The sequence below is a fragment of the Myotis myotis genome, unplaced genomic scaffold (assembly GCF_014108235.1).
Source record: "Myotis myotis isolate mMyoMyo1 unplaced genomic scaffold, mMyoMyo1.p scaffold_m19_p_2, whole genome shotgun sequence".
NCBI lineage: Eukaryota > Metazoa > Chordata > Mammalia > Chiroptera > Vespertilionidae > Myotis > Myotis myotis.
Genome location: NW_023416324.1, coordinates 5,354,481 through 5,379,823, shown reverse-complemented (window position 1 = coordinate 5,379,823; position 25,343 = coordinate 5,354,481). Strand labels below are relative to the sequence as shown.

General features: G+C 58.1%; 1 protein-coding gene across 1 annotated transcript in view; it reads right to left on the bottom strand.

Moving 5' to 3' along the window:
- Positions 1-12,758: 12,758 nt before the first annotated feature.
- DISP3 (dispatched RND transporter family member 3) overlaps positions 12,759-25,343 on the bottom strand; it is a 45,696-nt gene continuing 33,111 nt past the window's right edge. The window contains exons 12-21 of the mRNA XM_036352655.1: positions 24,131-24,267; positions 22,831-23,015; positions 20,798-20,928; positions 20,553-20,725; positions 19,653-19,779; positions 19,023-19,168; positions 16,327-16,486; positions 15,414-15,527; positions 14,893-15,059; positions 12,759-14,077 (exon numbers count right to left, since the gene is read on the bottom strand). Coding sequence (XP_036208548.1) covers positions 13,715-14,077; positions 14,893-15,059; positions 15,414-15,527; positions 16,327-16,486; positions 19,023-19,168; positions 19,653-19,779; positions 20,553-20,725; positions 20,798-20,928; positions 22,831-23,015; positions 24,131-24,267 — 1,703 coding nt within the window. The 3' untranslated portion in view covers positions 12,759-13,714. The remainder of the gene's footprint in view (positions 14,078-14,892; positions 15,060-15,413; positions 15,528-16,326; positions 16,487-19,022; positions 19,169-19,652; positions 19,780-20,552; positions 20,726-20,797; positions 20,929-22,830; positions 23,016-24,130; positions 24,268-25,343) is intronic.

Sequence of the window (25,343 nt, the reverse complement as noted above, 5' to 3'; positions counted from 1 at the left end):
CTCTGCACTTCACCTCCGCAGCGCCTCTGGCTCTCAGTGTGCTTTTCTTTCCTTCTAGTTGTGGAATTTACACTCAGCCAGCCTTCCTGTTGTTCTGGATGATGTTTGCTCAGTCCTTTGCGGTAATTTTCAATTGTTGTGTGAGGCGATAATTTCCCGGTGTTTACCTATGCCGCCATCTTAGTTCGTCTTCCTTTTTTTTTTTTTTTTTTGAAAAAACAAATTAAATTCTTCTTCCTGGTTTTGCCTTTTATGCATTCTCTTGCTCAACAGAGAAGATGTTCTGGGGAAGGCTCTGTTTAATAATGTGGATTTAGGGTTTTCTGAAACACTTTATTGATCAATATTGATTAGATGACTATTCCCTACTAATCTCTTCCTAGAAACCAGAGACATTCTTCCCTCGGACCTTCCCTCTCTTTGGCTATCACCACGACTGACTCCTGTAATGGAATCTGAATGCAATAATGATTCAGAGTTTAGAATGGGCAACTCCCCCTCTTTCTCCACACCCTAGGCTGCGACATGTCTGAGAGAAGAATCCAGCCAGGAAGAGCTACAGGGGTGGGCAAACTTTTTGACTCGAGGGCCACAATGGGTTCTTAAACTGGACCGGAGGGCCGGAACAAAAGCATGGATGGAGTGTTCGTGTGAACTAATATAAATTCAAAGTAAACATCATTACATAAAAGGGTACAGTCTTTTTTTTTTTTTAGTTTTATTCATTTCAAACAGGCCGGATCCGGCCCGTGGGCCGTAGTTTGCCCACGGCTGAGCTAGGAGCATGGTGTTCACCCTGGAGCCATGGAGGAGTCCTGGAAGCTCCAAGCACATGGAGTATTTTTCAGATTGTCCTAAACTGATACATTTATTAGGAGACCCAGTGCCCACAGTCTGGCTGTTCTCGCTGACTTTGGCATCATGAGATTTCCCATTACACATTTACTCCTCTGTGAAACCTCTCTCTCTTCCTTTCCCCCTCCCTCCCCACTCTCCTTTTTCAACACAAGGTGTCTATCACTCTCTTCACTCCGTTCCTCTGGACCCCTCTTTCTCCCTCTCTCTTTCTCCTCCCATGTTTACTCATCTGGCATACTTTTGGAGAAAAGACCCCTGGATTCAGAACAGCCAAAATGGCTGGTGTAGAATAAGATGAGGCTCCAATGTTCTCTTGAGATGAAGCTAAAGGTTCTTATAGCCCCTTTAGAGATAGTAATAGAGAGGGCAATGTCTTGTAACTCATGAAATGAAAGCAATCAGACCTATGCCAACAAGAACCAAAGACCGCCTGGCCTGTGTGGCTCAGTGGTTGAGTGTCGACCTATGAACTAGAAGGTCACAGTTCTATTCCTGGTTAGGGCATGTGCCTGGGTTGTGGGCTCGATTCCCCAGTAGGGGGGGGCATGCAGGAGGTAGCCGATCAATGATTCCCTCTTATCATTAATGTTTCTATCTTTCTCTCCCTCTCCCCTACTCTCTGAAATCAATAAAAATATTTTTTTAAAGAAAGAACCAAATATCTTCCACCTTCCCTTCTTGAGATGGAGTTGGGGAGTTCTGGGCTGAGCTGAGGGTTAAAGGACTCAAAACTTAGGGTGAGGAGAAAGGGAAAGTAGAACACATTTCTGATGTAGCTTGGCTTAGATTCCCTTGACCTGGAGAGTTGGGGAGCAGGTAGGCATGGTGAGATAAGAGAGGGTGAGGGGTGCACCCTGGGGCTCTGGGAATCTTGGAGAGTCACATAGACCCTTCACATCACTTTTAGGGAGTCCCTGCAGGACTGGGATGGAGAGCTCTGCCTGCCTCAAGGTGATTGAACTTCCTCATCAGCCATCAAGGCTACCTGCAGGTCATACAGGAGGTGATCTCCAAATCTGCCACTGCAGGATTCTCCCCTGCCCCGCCCCTCCCCTCAGGCCTAAAGACGGTCACTGTCAGCACTTTCCCTCTCTGTGTAGATCAATAGGGCCCTTGGATATGACCTCAAGTTCAATTATGGCTTCAATTATGGAATAAAGAGACTGTTACTGCACACCTATCTTCCATTAAACTCGCTGCGCTGGGGGCTGGTGGAGACTGGACCTGGAGGAAATCATTAGGACACTAATTTGAAATCAATTTAAAGTGCATTTGCTTAATGATATGAGCATTGTGAATTATCTATAAATTGCTAATTTAGTTGAATGTCACACCCGATTTTCGTTTTATAAATTGCACTTTGGGGTTGGCAAATGTCTCCCCTCCGCCTTCACTTTCCCTCTTTCTCTAAAACGAAGCTTGAAAATCCCGTCTTCTGGGATTCAACCCATAGCAGGAGGTCATGTGCACGCCCACGCATGTCCCCGGATCCCTGACACTGCTTTGTGAGAACGCCTGGTGAGTGGCACATGGCCCTGTGACCTCTGTTCCACAGCCTGACACCTTGAAACCCTCCGTTACTCAAATGTCTTCGGTGTTCAGAACAGTTGGAGCAGGAAAGAGATGCTGCCAAGCGCTTACGCCTCTGTGCGTCAGTGGCAATGTGGGGAAGAGGATGGCGCAGAGTCGTGCACCTGGGAGAGCTGACCCGCCTCTGAGCTCACTCTGCCTGGCTCAGGTGGAGGTGGCCAGGCCCTCTTTGCTGCAGTCACTGCCTCTGCCTGGACCAGGAGACCAGAACCTGTGCTCAGGAAGCAGCTTCCGGAAAGAGGGAGCCTGGCTACTGAGTGGCCTTTGTGTTCTCCCCAGCAGCTGCCGGAGCAATGAGGCTGTTGGCTTATGTGGCAGCTTCTTCACCGTGGACTGGGCACCTCCCTGACGTGGCACTGGGTGAGCCCTTGCAGGCAGCCAGGGACGCCGCACCAAACCAGCTGGAATTCACGAGACTCCTCCTGAACTTCTATTCCATGCCAGGCCCTGGGGCTGAGTGAACAAGGACCGTGCGCTCAGAAATGCCCACTTGGTGGACCATCCCTTGCATTTATGGAGCCCTTACTTGTGTCCCATTCTGTGTTGAGTGCTTTATCTACACTGCCTTGTTGATTCCTCACCAGAAGACTGAGTTGGACATGATCACCGGCCCCATTCCACAGATGGAGTAACTAAGTGTGGTTGGTAGTTTGCAAAAAATGGCCACAATTATTCTCCCTGTATCCCCACCATTTTGCAATATGACTTGGCAGCCCCTGCCTTCCAGGGGTGTGTGTATATATTACTAGAGACCCGATGCACAAAATTCCTGCAAGGGGCTCAGCCCTCACAGCCGTGGCTGCCTCGGTCCTCCCAGCCCTGGCTTCGTCCAGAAGGTCGTCCGGATGGTGGTTCTGTGTTTGGTCTAATTAGCATATTAGCTCTTTATTATATAGGATAGCCTGTTTCCCACCATTTGGGTCTGGGCTGACCCAGACTGACTTTGACAGTAAAGTGCAGGTGAGGTGCTGGTTTGGATGGAGGCCCTGGGAGGCGGCGTCATTTCCTAGGCTGGCAGAACAAAACACCACAACTGGTGGCTTAGATAACAGACATCTATCATCTCGAAGTTCTGGGGGCCAGACCCCCAAGATCCAGGCGCCAGCTGGCCCATGCCCTCTCTGAAACCCAGAGGGGAGGATCTTTCCCACTGTTCCGGGCTTGGCGCCTTGAGGACAGCCTGTGACCTGCTGTGGCTTGAGGATGCCTTGCTCCGACCCTCCGTCTTCACTGTGTGTCTTCACGTCGTCTGCCCTCTGTGCGTGTCCGTGTCCAAACGTCCCCTTTCTATAAGGACACCAGTCATGTCAATTTTCTAGGGCTGCCATACAAGGAACCACAGAGTGGCCTAAACAACACAAATTCATTTTCTCAGTTCGGGAGGCTGCAGTCCAAGGTGGAGGTGCCGGCAGGTTGGTTTCTTCTGAGGCCTCGCCCCCGGGCTTGTAGATGGCCCCGCTCTTGCTGCCTCGTCACATGGTCATCCCTCTGTGTGAGCACATCCCTGGTGCCTCTCTGTGTGTCCTCTTCTCATAAGGAAGCCACTCAGATTAGATTAGGACCCACCTTAACAGTCTCATTTTAAGTTAATCACCACTTTAAAGGTTCTATTTCCAGCCCTAGCCGGTTTGGGTCAGTGGATAGAGCGTCAGCCTGCAAACTCAAGGGTCCCAAGTTCGATTCCGGTCAAGGGCATGTACCTTGGTTGCGGGCACATCCCCACTAGGGGGTGTGCAGGAGGAAGCTGATCAATGTTTCTCTCTCATCGATGTTTCTAACTCTCTATCCCTCTCCTTTCCTCTCTGTAAAAAATCAATAAAATATAATTTAAAAAAAAACAAAACAATATAAAGGTCCTATTTCCAAATAAGGCCACATTCTGAGGTACTGAGTTAGGGCTTCAACATACGACTTTGGAGGAGACATGTTTAATCTATAAAAGGAGGCCTCATGCACTACCTTCAGAAGCCCTGATTCTGCCTCATGAACAAGCCTGGCCAGTGACATGTGGCCCTGTTCCCCTTCTCCCCACAGCCCGACAGCCGGCCAAGCCCCCGAGCAGAACCACTCGGCTATCCTGCAGCTGAGTGCACACACAAGAGGGAGCCCTCTGGGATCAGAAGATCCATGCAGATGAGCCCAGCTTAGTGTCATTAACTCACAGAATCATGAGCTAAATAAATGGTTGTCTTGAGATGGCTTGAGAGGCAACAATAAATGATTGATATAGTGAGGCTCAGTGTGGCTTGCACAAGGTCACGGAGCTAAAGGTGGAACCCAGGCAGCCTGCTGGTCTGATTACCACACTGTGGGGAAAAGAGGTGTCCCGACAGATCAGACTTGTCAAAGTCCCTGAGTGGGACTCTGGAATTCGGTGATCCAGGCATGGCTAGGAGTCTTGTCTCAGCTTCACCATTGGCTGAGAGACCCTGGGAAAAGGCACTTCACCTTACTGAGCCTCAGTTTTCTCCTCTGTAAAATGGGCTGGCAATAAGCCTGACTTACAAAGTTGTGAGTCTTTTTCTTCCTGGGGCACATCCTAGCAGGGAGACCCAGACGAGTAGGAGGTCATTACTAATACGGGCCCAGGAAGTACCGAGCGCTGTGGAACCCCATCCCAGGACAACTGACGGGACTTGGGCACCATGAAGCCTCCTGGAGGAAGCTGAGTGCTGACGGAGAAGGAGGAGCCATGAAGGCACAGCAGGGAGCGCGGTGAGGACCAGGCAGGGGCAGCCTCCCGGGAGGTCTGGAGCTGAGCCACAGCCCTGCCCGGAGCAGGAACAGAGAGAAGATTGGTTTGGCTGAGGTCCGAGGTGCAAAGTGAAGGAGTCAGGAGCCTGAGATAAAAGCAGGGAGAGTGTCGGTGAGATTCCCAAAGGGCTTTGAGGGCGGTGGGAAGGCCCCTCGCCTTTATTCTGGGAGTAACAAAGGAGGCTTCCACCAGTGATCGCTGCCATAACGCCACATAACAAATCCCCCAAACTCAGCGCTTAAAACAACAATCGCTATATTGCTGTCAGCTGGAGTCAGGTGACCTGTGCTTTGCAGGACCTGCTGGGCTTGGGTCAAGGCTAGTGTCTCTCGGCCTCCTGGAACCAGCGGGCTCCCGGGGCACGTTCTTCCCACGGAGAAGCAGAGGCCAGAGGGCAAGTCCCTCCCAGGACTCTGCTGGCTTCACTCTGGCCGACATCCTAATGGGTAAAGCAAATGTATTCCAGCCCCGTCGGGGAGAACCTAGTCAAGGAGAGAATAGCTCCTGCACACTCAAGCGCTTTGCAACTCCAAGCACATAAACGCGACCCAGAGCGGGGAGAAGTCCATTTCAGAACAAGGATGATGGCAGTGATGATGACTTAGCAGGGATCTCCATGGCTGAGCCCTTGACAGGTATCACTTCATTTAAAATACAACCATGCGTGATGAACACCATTATCCTATTGAATGGGTCAGCAAACAGGTTAAGATAGAGCCAACGATTTGCCCAAAGTCGCGGTTAATGGGAGCAGAATGAGGATGCAAACCCTGATTTCTCTGGCAACAGCACAGCCACATGGCCCACTTCAGGCTCATTCTATTGCCCTGGGCTGCCTCTTCCAAGCGTTCCCTCTGCCGCTCAGCCACAAGGAGGGAGGGAGCGAGCAGCCTGGGGCCACACCACGCTCCTGATCACTCTAAGGGCTCTGACTGGCACGCTGGCCACAGAGTGGTTGAGGGTCCCAGATCTGCTCAGAGAAGGCACAGGTGGGCCTGCCGGGAGGCTGCTACGGGCCCCACCAGCTCCTGGCAGTGCTGGGTCAGAGGACTTCAGCTGACGTTTGCTGATGGCTTGTTGGGGTGGAGGTGCGCCCCCGCCCTCCTTCCTCATGGCTCTCCTGCCTCCACGGTCCTCCCACAGCCAGCTTTCTCAGGAGCCACTGAAAGCCACCTCTCTCTCTGGCTTCAAAAACTCCTACAGTCAGAAACTCAGGTGTGCAAAGATTTGTACAAAACCAAAGCCTTCCTCCCACGGCTGCCTCCCACCCAGCACCCCACCCCGCCCCTACAGGGACCCACTGTTTTAGTTTTCTTCATGTTTCCTTCAGTTTCTTCATGCATATACAAGCAAAAAGGAGCACAGATTCTCCCACCTGCCCCGTTTTGGTCTTTAAATATACTGGAGGCCTGATGCATGAAGTTCATGCAAGGGGCTCGGCCCTCGCGGCCCCAGCTTCATCCAGAAGGTCGTCTGGACGGTTGTTCTGCTGTTCAGCCGTTTGGTCAATTTGCATATTATGCTTTTATTATTATAGGTATTGATTTTAGAGAGGAAGGAAGAGGGAAAGAGAGAGAGAAACATCAATGATGAGAGAGAATCATTGGTTAGCTGCCTCCTGCAGGACCTCGCTGGGGATCGAGCCCGAAACCCCAGCATGTCTCCTGACCAGGAATCGAACCATGACCTCCTGGTTCATAGGTCAATGCTCAACCACTGAGCCACACCAGCCGGGCCCACTTGCCCATTTTTTAAGCATATAGTCAGCATCGTGTACACACTGTTTTGCAACATTGAAAACAGCTTGGCGATTGTCAGCATATCGGCCCTTAGAAAGCTTCCTCCTCTGCCCTCACCGCTGCGATTCATCTCATCAGCCCCTGTGCAGAGGGAGGATTCCGGGCTCCAGACAAAGTTCCAGGGAGTCACTTCCACCCGTGGCCACGGTTAAGTTTATCAGCAGATAAACTCAGGAGCAGGGTTGCTGAGTCCAAAGGATCAAGCAGTGATTTGATGGCGACCGCCAAATTCCCCTCCTTGGCTGGTGAGCCAGTTTGCACCCCCACCCGCTTCCCCGCAGCCTTGCCGACAGTGTGGTATCACACATTTATACTTTGTACAAACTGGATCGGCATAAAATGGTCTCCTGCTCAAAAGCACGCGAGTGACAGTAGGTAGGTGGGACGTGCTTTATTATGAACAAAGCAGCCAACAATTGGCTGGTCGGTGGCACCTTCTATACCCGCTCAAACAAAGGAGGCCTCGTGCCAATTAGTGAGGCTTGTGCTACCTGAACATAAGCAGGTTACACAAGGGCGCGCTTGCGCAGTACGCACAGTGCTACTGCTGAGGCATTGCCCTCGGCATGCGTAGGGCAAAGGGGCCTTTAACACAGTGACACTGCCGTGTCAGTGCATGCGTGTGGCGAGTGGGCCTTGAGCCTCCGGCGCACCCTGGTCAGGGCCCCCACACTCAAGGAAAGGACATGGTCAGCCAGCAAGGTGGATGTGGACACAACCCACTATAGCTTGGGCTGGCGCTCCAGCAAAGAGCCACGTGAGAGAAAAGGGAGCCTTCATGGGGGAGGCGGCATCTGAACTGAGCTTGAGAGAGAGAGTTTGACAGGTGTTGAGGGGGGAGAGGGGTGGGGGACATGTTTGCATAGTCTAGAAGGGACATTGGGAATGTCTGGGGAGGGTGAAGAGCCCAGCGAGGCCAGAGGACCTAGGAGGAGATGAGTCTGGAGGGGGTTTGGGTCAGGTCACAGGGGGCCTTGAATGTCATGGGGGTTTAACCTGTAAATGATAGGATGCCATGAAGCCTTTTGAGAGGGTTGTGAGGTGGGTGGGTGTTTAGTTGGGACTCTTGCTGGTTTGGCTCAGTGGATACAGCGTTGGCCTGCGGACTGAAGGGTCCCAGGTTCTATTCCAGTCCAGGGCACCTGCCCAAGTTGTGGGCTCGATCCCCAGTAGGGGGTGTGCAGGAGGCAGCCAATGAATGATTCTCTCTCATTGACGTTTCTATCTCTCTCTCCCTCTCCCGTCCTCTCTGAAGTCAATAAAAATATATTTTTTAAAAAGTGAAAGAGAACCTTCCTCAAAGTGGCTTGAGGAAGAAAGGAACTGATCAGCTTGTTTATGAAAAAACCTAGGGGTAGTCAGCTTCAGGCATGGCTAGATCCAGGGGCTTAAGAGATGTCATCGGAAATTTGTCTTTCATCCTGGGCTCTGCTTCCCTCTGTGGGCCTCATTCCGAGGCAGGCTCCAAGCTTTCCTTCCACCGCCTGGAAATATCGGTCCAAGGAGAGTGCACCTTTCCCCATAACTTCGGCAAGTCCCCAGGAAGACACTCATTGGACGACTTGGGTCAGGTGCCCATCCTCAATCCATTCCTATGGCCAGGAAGACGGAATGCACTGATTGGTCAGGACTAGGTCCTCAGCTTCAATGGCACCACCAAACCTGGGTTGGGGTAGGACCCTTAAAATCAAGGTGCAATGACCAGCAGAGGGAAGAACAGGCTTCTCTGGGGAACAGGTTAAAGGTGGGGAGACTAGGAAGGACACAGTTCAGGAAGAGGAGGAGGACACTAGGAGAGGCTCCCTCTGAAGGACTGGGGTGGGGGCCTGAGCGCCTCCTTGTGGCCAAGAGGCGCACTACACCAGCTGCTGCGTCCTGGTTCTACAGCAAAGACTGCAGACCCAGTCCCTAAGGCAAATCCAGACCACCTTAAAGGGCAGGACAGGGCTGGGCAAAGACCAGGCCCCACGCCCGTCTGAGACCACCAGGTGGTGTGTGCGCAGTGGTGTTTGGAGCCCCCTCCCCACCGCTGCTGGGCCCATTTTAAAAAAATATATTTTTATGAATTTCAGAGAGGAAGGGAAAGGGAGAGAGAGATAGAAACATCAACGATGAGGGAGAATCATTGATTGCTGGGCCCATATTTTAAGTCCGTTTGGAGTGACTGGCATTTCACGGGGCTGCACTGAGCCCCGGGTGCCAAAGGCCACGGGGTTTAGGCTAGGGATCGGGTGGGAAGGCCGCTCCGAACCCCCCTGGAGGCCCCGGGAGGAAGAGGAGACTCGGTTGATCTTGGCAGCTCTCTCTGCAGCGACAGAGTGAGGGGGCCCGTCTGCGAATCTCGCGCAGAGGCCACTCCATGAGCCTGCCTGTCGCTCCCCATTTTCTTTGTGGGTGGGTGTGTGACCCTGAGTCCGGTAGGCATGAGCGCCAAGCTCCTGAGGCGGCCAGATGCCCTCTCCTGGCCCCGTGAGCTGTCCCTTTCCCTGTCCACCGACCCAAAGGCTCCAGCCTCGTCCCCTCTCACACACGAGTCCCTTCTTTTAGACCTAAACATCAGCCTCTGCTTTTTTGGCTCAAGAAGGCCTGTGTCTGATGGGGTCCATTCCCCAGAGGCCAGGAAACGTGTCCTCCTCCTTGAAATCTCAGCACAGAAGCCACTTCCCCGGGGACCCCTCTGCCAGCCAGGCCACCTGGCTCTGTGCCCTCACCCTCGAAGTCCTCTGGTTTGTGGTTATATAGTTGAGGAATCCTTTTATTCACGGTATTTTCCCCACCTTGACTATAAGGCCTCTGGGGTCAGGGTCTTGCTCCCTTGTATCCCTGAGGACGGAAACAGTGCCTGGCACCAGTAGATGCTCAATAAACAGTGGTGGAATAAACAAAGGAATAGACAACAGCTCCAGCGAGCACCCTCCTGCTGCTCGGATGTGAACAATGACGGGAACAAGGGAGATTCACACGGGGGTGGGCCCTGGGGGTGGCTTCATTTTAGAATCCAATCCAGGCAGCACAGCAGTGGAGGGAGTCAGACCCCCTGCCCCACTTTCCAGGGGATTAAATCTGTGTCGGTGGCTTGATTACGGTCACCCAGGCAGGGCTGGAGCTGAGACTCCCAACTCTAGGGCTGGGTCCCTTCCTCTCAGAGGAGCAGGCAGGGGGGTGGCTGCGGTGCGGGGAGGACCCTGGCTGCCCGGCTGGCTGCCGCTGGCTGCTTCTGCCAGCCAGATCTCACCCTGTGCCGGGAGGCACACACTCCGAAGCCAGCTGCTTCACCTCCCTGGGCTTATTTCCTTAGCAGCGAAATAGGATAAACCCCTTCCTTCTGAGGAATGACATGAGGGTCCTGAGAGAGCATGGCTGGGGCCTGGGGCAGGGGAGGCACTCCAAGAGAGCGCCCTATCACTGAAGGGCAGAGGGAAGCAGGGGCCCGGGGAACCTTTGCCGGGGGCAGGGGTCGCTCTGCCCCTCCTCGCCCCCGCCCCCAATGCCTGCACATCCCAGCAGCCCCCGGCTTGGCTCGCTGCTGTGCCGAGGAAACAAAGAGCGTCTCATTAATGCTCGGTGAAAGCTCATTAAGACTGTGAGCTGTGCACCAGCTGCAAAGGAAGGTCAAGGTTCTCTTCATGGGAGTGAATGCCCCTGGGACCTGCGGTGCAATATGCACACACAGAACGGAGGGCATTCATTTGTAGGCAATAGGCAGCCAGCCGTGTGCCCAGAGTTCTCCGGAGCTCCACGAGCGGCACGCACATCCGCACCCCAGCCTTGCCGGGACCTGCCCGGGGAGGGAATTACCTGCCGGGAGCTGGGCAGAGCCATCACCGCGCAGGGCCCGTGATGAGGAGCTGAGAATGCCATCGCAGAGGGTGCGGCTGGCAGGTGGTGGAGTGGGCGGGCCCTGGCCAGAGGCTGCCTGGTGGGGTGCTGCTTGCACTTGCTGCCCCCTCTTGGGGCCCCAGGCTGCTCCACTGTAAGATGGAACCCAGCTCCCGGGAAGGTTATGACCTGGGGGTCAGGGGACCTGCAGACCTAACAACCCCACCACGCGCTGGGCAGACAGAGGCCAAGGGGAAGGGAGAGGACATGGGCCGAGTGAGGGTTTCCTTACAAATGGGCGTTGTTTGGAAGGCATGCAAGTGATATGCAAATAGCTTTGGCTCCACATTAGAACTAGTTTATTGGGAAGGTCTCTGGACAGGGACTTGGAAATGACAGTCCTTTCACTCAACACCTTCTGGAATGACTTGTCCACTGGCCAGCCCTTCCTTCACCCCTCCCCTCCCACCTGGCCTCTTCCCACAACTTCCTGTTCCTGCCACAGTGGTCCCCAGAAGGAGTGGGAAAGGGGCGGGGGAGAAGCTGTCACTCCCACAGCCCCCCCCTCCCCCCGCCACATGAGGGGGCTGCCGGAGCCCTGGGTGGGACCACCTGAATCCCTGATCAGCCCCTCGGGACTGTGTGGTCCCCAGGCAACCCTGACCCTCAGCCACAGCGCTCTCCGCTGGGCCTCCCAGGGCTCAGGTTCATACAAGGTTGACGGGAAAATGCTTCAGTGTGAGATATTGTACAAACTCAAGGGTTTCATTCCAAATGTTCTAAGAACGGGCCTCCTGATTCAAGCACCAACCTTGAACATTCCTGCGGCTGTCACCAACCTTAATTTTCCGGGAGGCTGCCCACTGAACAGGGGGTGCACCCTCGGCAGGCAGGCAGGCGGTGGGGCTCGGTCTGGCCCCACCATCACTACCCGAGTGACCCAGCCAAGTTGGTTTCTTGGAGCCTTGGTTTCCCCATGTGTGACATGCCTATGACAGCACCTACTCCTTAAGGCTAACCAATGAGCTGACCCACGTTCAACCCCCAAAGATATGTCGAACCCTGGTACCTGTGACTGTGAGCTTACTTGGAAATAGGTCTTTGCAGGTGATGGAGTTAAGGTCACCAGGGTGGGCCCTAATCCAAGCCGACCGGTGTCCTTCTGAGAGGGGCGGTGATGGGAACAGGACAGAAAAGATGGGCCGGAGAAGGCGGAGGCAGAGATGTCCGCACACCAAGGCACGCCAAGGATGCTGGCAACACCAGAAGCCAGGAGCCAGGCTCGGAACACACCCTCCTCAGAACCTCCAGGGGAACCAGCCCTGCCGACACCTTCACTTTGGACTTCCAGCCTCCAGGACTGTGTGCGAGTGAATGTCTGTGGCTATAAGCCGCCCAGCTTGTGGCATTGTGTGATGGCAGCTCCAGCCGACTCACACAACCCCCCGCACAATGCCATCTGTGTCACCTTGTACCATTCATGGCTGGTTTGGCATGTCTCACCACGGATGGTGGGTCTGTAGGTGTGACGTTCCCTCGACAGATACCAAGCAGCTCCTCGGTGCCAGGTGTGCGCTCGGCAGGGCACATGGCGTTGCCCACGTCCTGCGTCCTCAGCCCCCTTCACGCTCACAGACGGCCAGGTGAGCTGGCCTGGAGGCCACCCTGATGACATCTTTCCCACTCTCAGGGCTCAGGCCCAGCTCAGCCCGTGTCCAGCTCCCCAGAGCCCAGGGGCAATGTCTGCCCCAACGAGAAAGGTCAGTGCCCAGCACAAGGCCAGGCACACCAACGGCATGTAAAGATGTCCCAACTGGGGAGCCAGATGGGCCCCTTAAACAAAGGGGCACCCAGTGAGCCCCAAAGGCCCCCAGCCTTGCCCTGGGCCAGCAGAGCACTCCCTGGCCCTGGGCCCCAGCGGCCCGCACGCTCCTCCTACCTCCGTCTCCTTCCAGGCCAGCCCCACCCCTCATGCCAGGCTCTGGGCAGCATGCGGACACTGAGTTATTTCAACTTTAAAAACATGATACAGCCAGTGGTGCTTAAAATTCTCGTGTTAATGGCGGCGGTCTGCGGTTTCATTTCACTTTAATAGAAACCATCTGCTGTGAGCAGGCAGCGGGCACGGCCAGCTGGCCTCCCGGGGCTGCCCCTCCCCCAGGTTCCACCCCTAGAGTCAGGTCAGGGAGACGGCGGCTCTGTAAGGAAGGTTGTGCTGGGGCCACAAAGCCCTCGGGGAGGGTCTTGAAAGGGCCCCTTAAGGCCGGGGGCAAGGGTAGGACATGCAGAACCCAGGCTGGTCCCTGTGTCCTCTCTGGCCAGGACCAAAAGGCCTGGGGAGGACCACGGGAGCACCCAGCACTGGCCTAGTAAAGCTGAAGTGGGGGAGGAGGGACAGGGGGTATACGAGGCCCCTGCCCTTGAAATCACTGTGCTTGCTCTTCCTGCAAAGTCCCCAAGGGAGGCATGGGGCTCAGGAAGTAGCTCTGGCTCTGCCACTGACCCAGCTACGGGTCGGTCACTTTGCCTCCTGGTGCCTCAGTTTTCACATCTGTAGAATGGGAGCCCTGTCGCACCCACCTCAGCAAGTTGTGCGCACCGAGGCAGTGTGGGAGGGAGACCTCCGTGGTGCCCAGGCATGGGAGGAGGGCTGGCTTCTCCTGCTGTCAGGGGGAACCCCGTGTGGCTGCCAGCAGCCTGGCAGGGCAGGGTGGCAGCCGGCTTCACCACCCAGCTCCGGCTGGCCACTGGGATGAAGGCAGTGTGGGCCTCGGGTGGGAACAGAAACTAGCTGGAGCCGAGCTGGGGAACAAAGTCCCTCTGGGGTCACGGGACCAGGGTCTCGTCCCCACCCGTTGGACCAAAGTGAGCCAGTCAGGGCCCGGGGCCCGGGCTACAGGGAGGTCCCGTTGGGCAGCGGGACCTTATAGCCACTCCACAGGAGCAGGAGGCAGGCGCCCAGCCCCAGGGCCCCCGCCAGGAGCACGGCGCCCAGGGCCTTGAGGAAGGAAGTCCTGGTCCGCGTGAAGGAGCCGGGTGCCATGATGCCCAGCAGGGCCGTGCTGACCGTGAGCGTGTAGAGGATGGAGACGCCCGTGTTGAGAGCGACGATCTTGCCGAACTTGGCGAACGGGGCGATGATGCAGAAGAAGAGGGGCACCGTGGCGATGACCGTGGTGAGGGCACTGGAGACGATGGCCACGCCCACGTGCCGCACGGCCTCCAGCGTCCGCCACTGGCGCTGCGAGTGGGCGTCCTGGGTGGGGGCGGGTGAGAGCAGAAGCTGGGGGCAGGGACCTGACGTGACCCGGCGTCCCTCCCTGCCTGGGGCCAGGGTTGGGGGCTTGGATGCTGGGTAAACATGCACCCCTGCCCAAGGCCAGCCCTGCCCCTGGGAGCCCCCGGTTCTGCTTCCGTAAGTGGGATAATTATAGCGGCTACTCCACAGGGTTGGGGTGAGGATGACATGGTTCCCCCCCAGCGGCTCCGTGCACAGTGGGGATGCATGAAGTGCTGCTATGACAACCAAGATGGTGATGATCTGCACAGTAGGTCCTCATAAATGGGAACCCTAACTGGAACTGATTTCCTTCTTTTGACCAAAAGAAGCTAAATGTATAAATAACTTATTTATGAGTGTTTTCACATCAATACAATTCCGAACAAGGATGAAATGAAAAGTTTCTGACCCAGAGCTGTTTTTGGCCCCGAGTCAAGGGCATGTTCTCACTAAGCCACACAGGGCCAGCCGGTGGCCTCGGGGTCATGAACGAGGACCCAGCCCTGCTCCGCGGACTGCAGGATGAGACGCGGACTCAGGAGCCCAGAAGCAGTAAAGGCCCTTGGATGCCGCCTGGTCCGCCCCTCACGCTCACTTAGGGAGGCCGAGGGATGGACCCGCCCGGGCCCACAGCGCTGCTTTGGGGGAGCTGCCTCGGAGCTTACGTCCCCTGGGAGATGGGCCCTGGGAGCCACAGCTTCTAGAACACACCTGGGCGTGAAGGAGGTGTCCCTCCGCTGCACTGGGGCGGGAAGGCTTATGGGGAGCCGTAAGGCAGGCAGGCTGCTCACCTCGGCCTGGTGTGGGGGCAGGTTCTCTCCGGCCAGCAGGTAGCCCTCCACCAGGTGGACGCAGTAGTCCACAGAGGAGCCGACGAGGATGGACAGCGAGATGGCTTCCACGGCGCCCATCTCCCAGCCGCTCCAGTACATGATGGTCACCACGAGGCAGACGATGCCTGCGGGGCAGGGGCAGCAGCAGGCAGCTCAGACCTGCCCACCACCCAGTCCCGGGGGGCCTGAGGGGATTCAGAGGGCCTCTGGGGGATGGGGTGAAGTCTACCACCTCTGGTGGCAGGAGGGCCAGGGCCAGAGAGAGCTGGGGGGACCCAGGTGCACTGGGTGTCCCTGGGCCCACAGCTATGAACCCCTGTTGCCGGGACAACACCAAGCAGAGGGGCACTTTGCCGGGGGTCAGGGTAGGGTTGGCCAGGAAGCCATCTTTGGGGAGAAGTGACAGTTAAGGGCTGAGAGAAAGCTGCCGATGGGCGGCCACCAGCGGGACCCGGCCGGGTCCTGGCCCGGCCACATACCCAGGATACTCAGGAGCACCGGCAGCAGGAGCAGCACGTGGGTGGTGAACACGGCCACCGCGGCCACGCAGATGAGCAAGGAGAGGGCCAGGCCGTACAGGGCGCTCTGCACCCCTGCGAGGCGAGAGAAGGGGGTCCTCAGCTGGGCTGCGAGGTGGGACGCCCACAACCCTCCCTCACCCTCAGGGTTCAGAGGTCACAGGGGTTAAACCGAGGGCACAGTCACAGCTGGCTGTGTCACTCGGGGAAAGTCACTTGACCTCCCAGAGCCTCCATTTCTTCATCTGTAAAATGGGGCAATAACAGTGTCTAACCCACAGGCCTCATTTGGAGTTTAAAGAGATAGCACAGCCCGGCTGGTGTGGCTCAGTGGTTGAGCATCGACCTATGAACCAGGAGGTCACAGTTCAATTCCCGGTCAGGGCACATGCCCGGGTTGCGGGCTTGATCCCCAGCATGGGGCGTGCAGGAGGCAGCCGATCCATGATTCTCTCATCATTGATGTTTCTATCTCTTTCTCCCTCTCCCTTCCTCTCTGAAATCAATAAAAATATATATATTTTTAAGAAGAGATAGCCCAGACCAGGAGCACAGGGCCCGGCACTGAAATGATACCAGGCGGCCATATGGCCATTGCTTTCCCTTTCTAGGTGGCCAAGTTCAGGGCCAGAGAATGTGGCCAGAAGCCCTGAGCAGGGGGACCAAACTCCGGCTGCTGACCGGTGTTCCCGGCCGCTGGGTTCTTCCCGTCTCCCTCCAGGGCTCTAGGCCAGGATGGAGAGGATGACAGTGTGGCTCAGAACGGCCACGGCCTGCCCTCCCTGCCCCGGTCACCTCCCTGTCCGCGGCCACCACCCACCCCACCGGGAGCCTGGGGGTTGGGGGGGAGGGGCAGGGCCGGGCGGCTGCTCGCCTATGATCTCCATGAAGATCTGCTTCCAGTGCTCGCAGGTCTGGAAGCCGCGGCGCAGGGCCGAGCCCTCCGGGAAGGTCTGCAGCTGCTGCTGTAGGAAGCTCTCCCAGCGCAGATAGTCGGAGTAGGTCTGGAAGGAGGACTTGCCCTTGTACGTGGTCTGTGGGGGACACAGCCAGTGAGACGGGTGGGTGGCTGTGGCCCCCTCGCCCTTCCCAGGCCACGGCTGGTCCTACTCCTGGGGCAGATGCAGCCAGTTCGTGGCCACCTGTGAACAGAGGGTGTTGTCTGTGGGGAGTGGAGGGCAAGCCAATCCAAGATGACCGCCCGCCGGCTTCTGGGGACACGTATGATTCTCACAGCCACGGCCAGTTCCAGGGCACCAAAGTCGCTGCCCCGTTCCCAGAGCCACCTCAGCTCCCAGCGCCCCTGTGGTCTGTGTCCCACCCTCGGCCTGCAAGCCAGCTCCCGCTCATCCTCCAAGGCTCTCTACGTCCTGTCTCCTCCAGGAAGCCTTCCGGGATACCCCAAGGTGGGCAGCCTCTGCCCTCTGCAAGAAACCTATTGAGAGAAACCTATCATTACTGTTTCAGTGGCCCAGATTCAGGGTCAGAGAATGGCCTGATGCCCCTGAGCAGGAGGGCACCCAAACTCTGAATCGTAGTTCTCATCACTGCCCGGCAACCTGCCCGCCTCCTGGCTGGACTGCGTCTAGGGAGGCCGAGCGTGGCCTGTCTGGTTCACAGGGCCCAGCGCTGGGAGCTGTGGGGGGAGAAGACACGGCACTCCCCCTCCTCTGGGCCTTCCCCCTGTGTGGGCTCACCGGCCACTCCCTGAGAACAGACATGTCCAGTGTGTCTGTGCACGTGTGTGTGTGTGTGTGTGTGTGTGTGTGTGTGTGTGCACTGAGGGTAGGGTGGAGGTGGTCAGCTTGGACGTGACATCTGTCATGCAGAGAAGCCTGAGCAGGGATCCTCTCCTCTCTGAAACTGTCTGAGGTTTCAGCCTTAAAAAGGACGGACATTCTGCCGGGCTGGCATGGCTCAGTGGTTGAAGGCTGACCTATGCACCAGGTCATGGGTTGATTCCCGGTCAGGGCACCTGCCCGGGTGTCAGGCTCGGTCCCAGGAGGCGGCGTGCAGGAGGCAGCTGATGGATGATTCTCTCTCATCATTGATGTTTCTATCTCTCTCTCCCTCTCCCTTCTGCTCAATGAAAACATTTTTTTTTAAAAAGGGAAGGACACTCTGACTCGTGCTGCAGCATGGACCAACCGGGAGGACAGTATGCCAAGCGAGATGAGCCAGACACAAAAAGACCAGTCCTGTGCGATCCCACCTCTGTGGGCACCCAGAGGAGCCAGATTCACAGAGGCAGGGAGGAGGGTGGTGGGTGCCAGGGCAGGGGGAGGGGAGTGGGGAATTAGTGTTCAATGGGGACGGAGCTTTAGTTTTGTAAGACGGACAGTTAAGAGATAGATGGGGTGGTGGTTGTACAACAATGTGAATATACTTAATATTACTGAACTATACATTCAAGATGGTCAGTTTTCTTACACATATTTCACCACAGTTAAAACAACTTCCTCGGCTTTGAACCGGTGTCTGCATTAGCCTGGGGCTCACTGAGGGCTGGGAGGGTCCCTGGGACCCCTCGCTGGTGGCGGTCACCTGTGCCGTGAGTGGCACATGGGGCGGGAAGGAAAGCAGGGTTGGGGACAGAGAACAAGAATCGGCTTCCAGTTGTACCCGCGTCACTGTCATTCTCACTCCCCAACGCCCTCACGTGGTGTCCCTGCTGCTTCTCGGTGGCCATTGGAGGGCAGGGATCTGTGACCCTGCCACAGGGGACGAGCTATTTGCTCTGGGACACAGAGCCCATGGGGGTCAGAGCAGGACTGGGCCCAGGTCTCAGCAGGGGAGGCAGCAGGGACAGCTGGGCAAGGCCCGCAGATGCCCAGGGCATGTGTGTGCATGTGTGTGTGCGTGTGTGTGCGCACATGTGTGCCTCCTTGGGCAGAGCCCAGGAGTGTCCAGGTGAGAGAGGAAGCAATGAGCTATGGGATGGCCAGTCCCCTGGCTTCCCAGGCCCCCTAGGGGGAGCCCCCCCACATGGCAAAGGGGAACATCCTGCTCTTTCCCCCACCCCACCCCACCTGTCCCTGCAGCCCAGAGGCTGCCAAACTACTAGACCCAGGCAGGTGGGGAGAGAGGGTGCAGGGAGCTGCTGGCCGCCCGCATGTAGAAAGGCTGAGCTCTGCCCTGGCTGGTTTGGCTCAGTGGATAGAGCATTGGCCTGTGGACCAAAGGATCCCAGGTTCGAATTCAGTCACGGGCACATATCTCAGTTGCAGGTTCCTCCCCGGCCAGGGCCCTGGTCAGGGCTCATGCAGGAGGCAACCAATCCATGTGTTTCTCTCACATCGATGTTTCTCTCTGTCTTTCCCTCTCTCCTCCACTCTCTGTCTAAAATCCAATGGAAAAATATCTTTGGGTGAGGATTAACAAAAAAAGAAAAAAGAAAGAAAGGCCGAGCCCTGGCTCTGTGGTTTGGCCTCCACCTGAGCTCACTCACCGGCGACCTGGACGAGCAGTCGCACCCCTCCGGGCCTGTATCCCCCTCTGAAGAGCAAGCTCTCTGCTCTGGGACAAGGGCCAGGGAGCAGGGGGGCGCACGGGAGGCGACCGGGGGCTCACCGACTCAAAGGCCATGGAGATCCACTGCACGCGCCCCTCCTTCACGCCCACGGCCCCGTGCGACAGCTGCCCCGGGAGCAGGTTGGGCTCGGGCAGCTCCTTGCACTCAGGGTGCAGCATCTGCAGGAAGGCGGAGATGCTGTAGCCTGCGGGGAGAAGGAGAGAGGGGAGGCGGTTACCTGGGAGGGCACCCCACCCCCGGCCGCCCCTCCCACCGTGCACTCGTGCTCACCTGTGTGTGTGCGCGTGTGGGAGGGGCACACGCCCTCCCTCTAACCTCCAAGTTTAAAGTGTGTGTAACCATTGGCAACGTTGGGAACCCACAGCACCCATCTGCCCCCAGGGTGGAGAGTGACGTCTTATGCCCTCTCAGGGAGGCCTGGGGGCACCTGTGGGCCAGCCCGTGCCCCCAATTTTAGAAAAGCTACTCCTGCAGGTGTGCCCACACATGTCACCACACACGGCACCTCTGGGCCAATTCCCATTCACACATGAGCCCATCACACATGAGACACACAAATGTTCGCACACCCCCAACCCCAGTGCGGACACTCAAGCACTCATGCATGTCTGCAGATACCCCGGTGCCCCCAGTCCCTCCTCCCTCTGAGGGCCTGGCTCCCCACACACCTGAGGGCAGGCACTGGGCCCCGCCTGGCTTCACCAGCTCCACGTTCCCCGCGATGGCCTTGCAGAGGCGGCACAGGTGCCCAATTTCTTTGAAGAGGTCAAAGCCGCTGTCATAGATGACGCTGCCCTTTCCCAAGGAGACACAAGCGGTGCAGGCCGCTCAGTGAGTCGGGAACGCAGCCCTGGGTCCCTTAGTCTCACCTCCTTGCTTCCACTCACAGCCCCTCCACCCCCAACCCGCTTCCTGCTTTCTCCTCCCCCTCCCCACAGCCAAACCCCTCACGTCCTCCCTGGCAGGCGGCCTGTCCTCCTCCCAGCCTCCCAGCCTCCTCTGAACACCACAACTCTCGGGCTGGCCTGAGCAGACAGATCTCCGCCCCCCACCCCCGCCCCGGCTCCCCAAAGGACTTCCTGTCTGACTCTGGACTCGCAGGTGGACTGACTGCTCAAGGCAGCGGCCTGATCGCGCCACGTCGTCCTTCCTCCCACATGCCCCGCTCCCACTGCGCGCCAGGAACACACGTGGTCACAGCCCCATCAGCCTTCTCCCTTCAAATGCCCGAGAGCCCAGCACAGAACACAAACGCGTACGAGGGGAGAGAGAGACCCCACAGGCGGGGACCCCTGCAGCCGAAGGGCAGGCAGCTTTGCACCTGTATTATCTTCATCTCCACACCAGCCCCCATGGTGAGGACAGCCAACTCAGACCCCCAATGTATCCAGATTCCTGGGTGATTCTGAGACCTCAACTCTGCTCAGTCCTCAAAAGAAACGATAGCCAGGGGCTGCGGGGGTCCTGCCAGCCAGGGGAGGGCGTGTGGAGGGCTGGGGGGGTGGCCTCAGGGCTGCTACTCGTTGGCACACTGCTTAGTCGGGCCCTTGGGCACCTGGTCCACGTACCGGGTCCCCGATGACGTGGTTGTCCACCTGTCGAGTGCGGTTGATGCCCACGATGCCGAAGACCACAAAGACCATGGCCCCCGTGTCCACCAGCGGCCGCACCGCCGGCTTCCCGCAGCCCGTGTTCACGCAGGGGTTGAAGCCGAAAGTGGCCGAGAGGCGGGCCCTGGGCCCTGCAGGGGAGTCACAATTGTACCGGAGGCGGGACCAGCCCCCCGGCCCCACTGTGGTCTCCCCACAAGTACCTTTCTCACTGGGCACATAGAAGAAGCCTTTGGTGGGCCCGTCAGGGCTGGAGCTGAGCAGGCAGCCGGGAGGCGTCGCACACACGCGCCCGTGGAAAGGCGGCCTGTGGTACTGTGCAAAGTACAGCTTCCTGTGGAGGCAAGGAGGCCGGACTGAGGCCAGGGAGGCTGGACTGAGGCCAGGAAGGCTAGGAGGACTCGGGAAGGCCGGACTGAAGCTAGGGAGGCTAGGAGGACTCGGGGAGGCCGGACTGAAGCCAGGGAGGTTGGGACTGAAGCCAGGGAGGCTGGGAGGACTCAGGGAGGCGAGGCAAGTGTGGTCATGTGTGGGGTTGGAAGAATGCAGGGGATAGATGGGGCTCCCCCAGCACAGGGATTTGGCCTCCAGTTGGGGGTTGGGGATTGGAGGCCAAAGCCCATTGTATGGGCCTGCTCAAGGCCCTTCCCCTACATGAGTGTCTCCCCACCTGTGGCCTGAGGGGTGCAGGAGACCAACAGTTTCCAAACTGCCCTCTAGGGGGTGCAAGAGTTCACAGAGGGGTCCAAGGCCAGCCTTGAGGGTCCCTGCTCAGGAGCTCCCTGATACCACCTCACCTCAACCTCAACAGTTAAGGGGACTCAAGATTCTGCCTTGAAGAAAGGGTTCTACGGTCAGTTTGCTGGCCACTGGACCTGATATAGCTCAAGGTTCTTTCTAGAATGTTCTAAGCTCGTCCAGGAAGCCTTCCCCCAGTTGCTGTTGTGTACATGCAGAGTGAGCCCAGCCCTGGGCTCGGGGGAGGGTGGGCAGAGGGACCCCCGTCCCTGAGCCAAGGTGCCCAGAGGAAGGGCCCAGCAAGCCCTCCTGCTCACCCCCTGCCTCCCGCCTCACCCCTCGGACCCAGGAGGATCTCAGCCTTGCGTGGGGGCTGGATGTCCTGGGGCCAGGCCGCCAGAGACCACAGCCCCGTGCAGGGCCCCACACATGGCAGCCTGGCTCCTCCTATCGGAGCACGTGTCATAATTGGTAATGAAACTAAGGTTGACTTGTTAGCGGCTGCCTCCGCTAGTGGGCCCGAGGGCCGCGGGCAGCTGTCTCATTCACCACTGCACCCCCTGTACCCCCAGCACCTGCACGGTGCCGGCTTGTCGGTGTGCAGTGTTTGCTAAATGAATGAATGGAGAAAAGCAGAGGCCCTCGGCTGCTACAGCTCATTGGACAAGTGCATGCGGGGGCCTGGCCCAGAACTCGGGATGCAACCTGAGAAAAGACACCCCAGCTGCCTCCGGATGCCCCCCCCCCCGCCGCCGCCGGATGCCCCCAGCTGCCTCAGGATGCCCCCAGCTGGCCCCAGATGCCCCCAGCTGCCTCCGGATGCCCCCAGCTGCCTCGGGATGCCCCCCGCTGGCCCCAGATGCCCCCAGCTGCCTCCGGATGCCCCCAGCTGCCTCGGGATGCCCCCCGCTGGCCCCAGATGCCCCCAGCTGCCTCGGGATGCCCCCAGCTGCCTCAGGATGCCCCAGCTGCCTCGGGATGACCAACAGTGCCCACTGCTGGGTGTGCCAGGCTCCTGAGTAGGTCAGTAAGATCCCAGGTGGTGACGGGGCCAGAGAGTGATGAGAGACCAGGTGTGGCTATTTTAACTGGGGAGGGAGCTGTGGTCTGAGACAGCCTCTCCCGGGGGCTGAGGCCTGACTCTTCAGAAGAAGTCGGCCCCACGAGGAGCTGGGGAACGGAATGGCATTGTAGGCAGAGGGAACAGCAAACGCAAAGGCTCTGGCACGGGAGCTGCCTGCCCTGCTGAGGAGCAGCGAGGAGGCCTCGTGCCCATCGCGAGGGAGGGAGGCAGATGGGGAACAGGCCACGCTGCCATCTTTGCCGGTGTCCCCACGCCCCTGTCCTGGGCAGAGCCATATCTGAACAGATGTGTGGAAAGGGACATGGGCTTCTTAAAGGCACCTGCTGGCTAGAGGGACAGAGAGAGGGGGAGAGGGAGGGAAGGGAGGGGAGGGGGCGGGGCCGGTGGAAGCGGGCTCATCTGCAAGGCTGTTACCGGGTGTGCTGCTGCTCCTGGGCGGCCACATAGAAGCTGAAGTCGAACTTCCAGCCCCGCTTGGTGTCGCAGGCCAAGGTCGTCACCATCCACCTGTGGGCGGGGCTTGCCACCTGGAGCTGCCCTACTGTAGACATACAAGCGGTCAGCTTCCTGGTGAAGTTACCAAAAGGCGCTCTATACACCTAGCAGTGGATCGACAGAGACAAGACACGTGACTCCGGGAGGCTGCCTCGGCCTGCACCCAGCCTCAGGCTCTGGCCCCTCCCTCTTCTGCCTGTCCCACCCGGTCCAGGCCCCCCGAGTGGACGAGAGAGCTTTGGGCAGAAACACAGGAGGCCTGGGTTCGAGTTGGAAGATCGGGCAAATCCTCCCTTCCCTCTCTGGGCCTCAGTCTTTCCTTCAACTGAGCATCTCTTCCAGGCCAGGCCCTGAGCTGGCTCTGAGAACACAGTGAGCAAGATGGGCGTGGTCCCTGCCCTCATGACCTGGGATTACCACAGCTGTAGGTTCTTTTAAGGGCCAGGAATTAAACAATCATGATGATAAGACAGGATAAATGGGCAGGGGAAGAGGAGGGCAAACCAAGAAGGATGGCCAGGACAGGGCTCCATGGCAGCTGATGCTTCTGAGTGAGGCATCAGCATGCATTAAGCTGGAAGGAACACTTTCTAGCGGGAACAGCAATGCAAAGGCTCAGAGTCAGGAAATGCCTCAGACACCTCATCTTTCAAATGGACAAATGTGCTGACACGTGTTAAGTGCCACTTTGGAGGATGTAACATCTTAAAGAAACACAAATGAAAAAAGGAAAAACTGGAGGCCTGGGCTGGCCTTTGGAGGCTCTTTCTGGGGCTCTGAGCAGCTGCCAAGAACAACAATCTAACTAGTAGCCACCACTCATTGAGCACTTACTAGGCTCCAGATGGTACGTAATGCACAGGCCTTACCTCATGCACCTCCAGCAACCCTGGCTGCCACTTTTCATATCCCCATTTCACAGATGCGAAAACTGAGGCTCAGAGAGACTAAGTAAGCAGCCCAAAGACACAGAGTATACATGGCAGAGCCAAGACTCGAACCCAGGCCTGGCTGACTCGGTAGCCCATGCTCTCGCCACCCTGCGGGTCCCTGCCACAGACCTGGCTACTGGCGGGAGAGAATCCTCATCTGCCTGCAGTAGCTCCAGCCTCATAGGCCTGGCCCCCCCCCTTCCCTGTGCGGCCAGTGCCCATCAGTGAGGCATTGAGGGCCCCCTCCCCTGGTCATGGTGGCTCACTTCACGGCAGCCCGGGCTTACCTGGAAGGAGGGCACCTCCCCGTCCCCAGGGGACACGATCTGCCAGGGGGCAGGCAGGCTGGCGTTGAGGGAGAACCTGTAGACAGCGGGGCGGCCTTTACTCTTCACCTTGGACACGTACACGGTGCCTGGGGAGTCTAGGGGACAAGAGAGGGGTGGAAGGGGCCGAGTTACCGGGACTGGCTCCCCCTGACCCTGGAGCAGTCCTCCCTCTGCTGACTGAGGAGCCGAGCCCTGACCTTGGTGGTGGTCACCAGGATGAGGTGGCTGCACGGACAGTGAGGAACGAGGTGGCGGTCAGCGGTTCGGGTGGTGGCATGGGCGGAGGGAGTGGCAGCGATGGGAAGCTGTTGGTGGAGATGTGTCGGCATGGACTAGGGGAGTGAGTGACACCAGTGATGGGAGCAGTGTGAACGGTGGGGCCGGGGCTGCTAAGGACAATGGTGGGCACAGATGGGGTGACCATGGTCATGTAGAACTGCCCTGTGGGGCACTTAATTCTGACACGTGTCCTAGCACCCCGGCTCTGATGGCGACCCCAGCGTCGGGAAGCCCCTGCCCTCCCCCGCTCAGGATGGGTTTGGTGCACAGGGCAGGTTCACGGGCACCACAGGCTGGGCCGGAGAGGTGGCAGGAGGGGAGCCCTCAGGCTGGCTGGGGCGGTGGCAGGAGGAGAGCCCACAGGCTGGGCCGGAGCGGTGGCAGGAGGGGAGCCCAAAGGCTGGGCCGGAGCGGTGGCAGGAGGGGAGCCCACAGGCTGGAGCGGTGGCAGGAGGGGAACCCACAGGCTGGGAGGAGCGGTGGCAGGAGGGGAGCCCACAGGCTGGAGGGGTGGCAGGAGGGGAACCCACAGGCTGGGCGGAGCGGTGGCAGGAGGGGAGCCCACAGGCTGGGCGGAGCGGTGGCAGGAGGGGAGCCCACAGGCTGGCCGGAGGGGTGGCAGGAGGGGAGCCCACAGGCTGGGAGGAGCGGTGGCAGGAGGGGAGCCCACAGGCTGGGAGGAGCGGTGGCAGGAGGGGAGCCCACAGGCTGGGAGGAGCGGTGGCAGGAGGGGAACCCACAGGCTGGGAGGAGCAGTGGCAGGAGGGGAGCCCACAGGCTGGGAGGAGCGGTGGCAGGAGGGGAGCCCACAGGCTGGGAGGAGCGGTAGCAGGAGGGGAGCCCACAGGCTGGGAGGAGCGGTGGCAGGAGGGGAGCCCACAGGCTGGAGCGG